The sequence below is a fragment of the Lupinus angustifolius genome, unplaced genomic scaffold, assembly GCF_001865875.1.
Source record: "Lupinus angustifolius cultivar Tanjil unplaced genomic scaffold, LupAngTanjil_v1.0 Scaffold_1_797, whole genome shotgun sequence".
NCBI classification, from domain to species: Eukaryota; Viridiplantae; Streptophyta; class Magnoliopsida; order Fabales; family Fabaceae; genus Lupinus; species Lupinus angustifolius.
Window position 1 is genome coordinate 1 of NW_017716115.1, and position 1,580 is coordinate 1,580.

At 52.1% G+C, this 1,580-nt stretch overlaps 1 protein-coding gene across 1 annotated transcript; it reads right to left on the minus strand.

Moving 5' to 3' along the window:
• Positions 1-120: 120 nt before the first annotated feature.
• Positions 121-960, minus strand: LOC109337036. Its single transcript, XM_019573896.1, has one exon. The coding sequence runs from the start codon at positions 958-960 to the stop codon at positions 121-123; it is 840 nt and encodes a 279-aa protein (XP_019429441.1).
• Positions 961-1,580: the final 620 nt, after the last annotated feature.

Below are 1,580 nucleotides of genomic sequence, written 5' to 3' on the forward strand. Positions count from 1 at the left end.
CCCCTTCTGGTTGTGGTCGAAAGTCTCCTTCGTCCGCCCGGACATCCAGTTCTACCATATGCACGCCCCAAGATCTTTTGGAGGGGCGTGCTGTTTGTTGAAGTGGGGGCGGAGACTCATCTAGTAGCAACTACGAGCCGAGTGCTGGTCCCCTTTCACTGTGCAGACTTGGAGGCTGATTGAGAGGAACTTCATGCATAGATGGGGTGTAGAGACGATCGCTTCAAGCCTGTTCAAAGTTGGCCGGCCGATAATGGCGTTGTATGCTGAATCGCACTGGACGACCAAGAACTTTGTTTGGACCGTCCTACTCATAGGGTGGTCCCCGATTGTTAGCCAAATTTCTACATATCCCCTGGGGGTGATTCCCTGGTCGGAAAATCCGACCAACTGCCCATCATATGGTAGGAGATCGCGGTCATGGAGCTCCATTTTTTCAAACAAATCTTGAAAAATAATGTCAGCTGAGCTACCCTGACCAATGAATAGGCGGCTAACCTTCTTGTTATTGAGCTTGGCGGTGATGATGAGGGGGTCATCATGCCATCGGACGACACCTTCATAATCGCAGTCGTCGAATGTAATAGGGGGAGCTGATTTGTAGCTCTGTCTCTGTTGGGAGTTTCTGGCAGCGACGTGCATTACTTCCTGCACATATTTCTTCTGGGCGGTCCTGGAGGTACCCCCGACAGCAAAACCTCCTGAAATAGTATTGATATCAACCGGGCTCCTCGGCATTCGGTTGTCCGTTCGGTGCCTATCCGCTTGAGGCCGTGGGGTAGGGCACCGTTGTTGAAATTGTGGAGGGGACTGCCTTCTTGAAGGTTTTGGTCGACGATGTTGTGGCGATCGCCGACGTTGCTCCAGGCCCGCAATGAATCGCTGTAAATGACCAGCCTGGATGAGATCTTCGATGGTATCACGGAGCTGTGTGCAGTCATTGGTCAAGTGGCCGAACATACTGTGATAGTCACAGTATTAGGATCGGTCTTGTGGGCCTGGCTTGGAAGGGCGTGGGCGTGGAAGTTGGACGAGATGGGTGGAGAGGACCTCCTGTAGAATCCTTGAGCGGCTAGCGTTCAGAGGGGTATAGGTGGAGTATTTGGCCTTTTTAGTTAGTGAGGGTAGGTCGCGGGGTAGGTCGTGGAGTCTTGGCCATTTCATTTCCCGTGAGGGGTGATGCATTTGGGGCTCGGTATGGGTGTGGATATGGTGGGTTTCTTCCAGATTGATGAATTGTTGGGCTTTGGAGCAGAGGTCCTCCATGGTAAAATCGGTGTATTTGGCCAATTCCGTGCGGAAAAGACCCTCTTGAAGTCCCATAACGAGGACATGCACTGCTACCTCAGGGCTCAGAGTACGCACCTTCATGGCCTCGGTATTAAACCAATCTAGATATGCCCAGATGGATTCATTAGATCCTTGGCGAATGCCAGACAGTGTGTATGATGACCTGGGTTGCTCCTTGCTTGCCGTGAACCTTGTCTTGAAGGCTAAAGCTAGAGTTCCCCCAAGTGTTGATGCTGTTTGGAGCCAGATGGGGTCGGCCGCCTTTTTAAGAGTCACGGGGAAGGCTCTGC